Here is a 1,664-nt window from a genome sequence, read left to right as displayed (position 1 = left end):
CCCCCCCCCCCCGTGTTGTCTCTTCCTGTTTGTCTCTGTACAGGTGTGACCAGTGCGGCCGCTCCTACCGCCACGCCAGCTCCCTCCTCAACCACAAGAACACCCACACCGTCGGCATCTACCACTGCGCCGTGTGCCTGAAGACCTACTCCAACCTGCTCGCCCTGAAGAACCACCGCCGCATCCACTCCGAGACGCGCCGCCACCGCTGCCACGACTGCGGCAAGGCCTTCCGCGTGTCCTCGCAGCTCTACAACCACCGCCGCGTCCACCAGAAGCAGCGCGAGCTGACGTGCCGGTCCTGCCAGCGCGCCTTCCCCACGCCGGCCAGCTTCCGGCTCCACATGGAGATCACGCACGGCCAGACGCCGCCGCCGCCCCGCCAGCCCAGACCCCAGCAGCCCCGCCCGGGGAGCTCCCAGGACCTGGGCTGGGGGTCCGGCCTGGACCTCACCTTGATGCAGGAGCAAGGACTCGGCCACGGAGGCGCGGCGGCGACGCCTAGAGGCCGCGGCGAGCCGATGAAGTCCCACGCCTGCGATCAGTGCGGGCGCTCGTACCGCCACGCCAGCTCGCTGCTCAACCACAAGAACAGCCACAAGACCGGCACCTACTTCTGCAACTCCTGCCAGAAGGAGTTCCCCAACCTGATGTCCCTGAAGAACCACCGGCGGATCCACACCGAGCCGAAGCGCTACCAGTGCCCCGACTGCGGGAAGTCGTTCCGCGTGTCCACGCAGCTCATCTGCCACCGCCGCATCCACACCAAGGAGAAGCCCTTCTCCTGCCAGCAGTGCGACAAGCACTTCTCCTCCAAGTCCAACCTGCGCCACCACATGAAGGTGCACTGGAGCGGCTCGGGGGCGCCCCCCCGCATGGCCATGGCGGCGCCCAACTTCCTGGGTATGCCCGGCGGCCCCTTCATATAGCGGAAGAGGGATGGGAGGGGGTCCCGTTCCCGTGGACCGCATGGGACTTTATTTCTGAACGGGTGTGTGTCGTTGGAGAGAGATAACGATAGACACACGAGATAAAACATAATTTAGCAAGCCGAGAAAGATTCAGAATCAAAATCCATCGTTTTACAGCAGAGTTTTTTATTTTTTAGTAGTCCAACTTTTATTGTGAAAAATATTTGACTTTTATTCTGAATTCTTTTATTTTTATATATATACATTTATCTAAAATAATCCGAATTTTTTCCCCCCTTCAAAATATTCAAAAAATCTATTTTGAAATTATTTTTTTACGATTTTACTTTTTCCAAAAAATATTCCGAACGTGAAATTTGAGTGAAAATCTGAATAATTTGAGAGTAAAAATCTGAATAATTTGAGAGTAAAATTCTGAATAATTTGAGAGTAAAAATCTGAATAATTTGAGAGTAAAATTCTGAATAATTTGAGAGTTAAAATCTGAATAATTTGAGAGTTAAAATCTGAATAATTTGAGCGTTAAAATCTGAATAATTTGAGGGGGAAACGTCAAATTTTCACAATAAAAATAAAATTATTTTTCTCAGTGTGCCTGGTACTAACGGTAAATCAGCTGTTTGACAACAACACACCTGCAGTAAAGCGTCTCCGCCATAGATGTGTGGGTCAGAACTTGTTGCTATGGTGATTTCCTCAGTGGGGGAGGAGGGAGGGGGGCGGGGGGGGGGG

The 1,664-nt window shown here is 52.9% G+C and overlaps 1 protein-coding gene across 3 annotated transcripts in view; it reads left to right on the top strand.

Annotated features, from left to right (window-relative positions):
• Positions 1-1,062, top strand: part of si:dkey-89b17.4 (zinc finger protein 646) — a 7,009-nt gene extending 5,947 nt beyond the window's left edge. For 2 of the 3 annotated variants that reach the window (XM_034894532.1, XM_034894531.1), the window contains exon 4: positions 42-288. Coding sequence is in view for 1 of the 3 variants with exons in the window: in XM_034894530.1 (XP_034750421.1) it covers positions 44-929 (886 nt within the window). In the remaining 2 variants the exon portion in view is untranslated. Of the gene's footprint in view, positions 1-41 lie in introns of all 3 variants that reach the window. The other variant, XM_034894530.1, reaches the window with a different exon arrangement.
• The last annotated feature ends 602 nt before the right edge of the window (positions 1,063-1,664 follow it).

The sequence above is a fragment of the Etheostoma cragini genome, chromosome 15 (assembly GCF_013103735.1).
Source record: "Etheostoma cragini isolate CJK2018 chromosome 15, CSU_Ecrag_1.0, whole genome shotgun sequence".
Lineage (NCBI taxonomy): Eukaryota > Metazoa > Chordata > Actinopteri > Perciformes > Percidae > Etheostoma > Etheostoma cragini.
The sequence above is the reverse complement of the archived record's forward strand: the minus strand, read 5'-3'. Positions and strand labels throughout refer to the sequence as shown.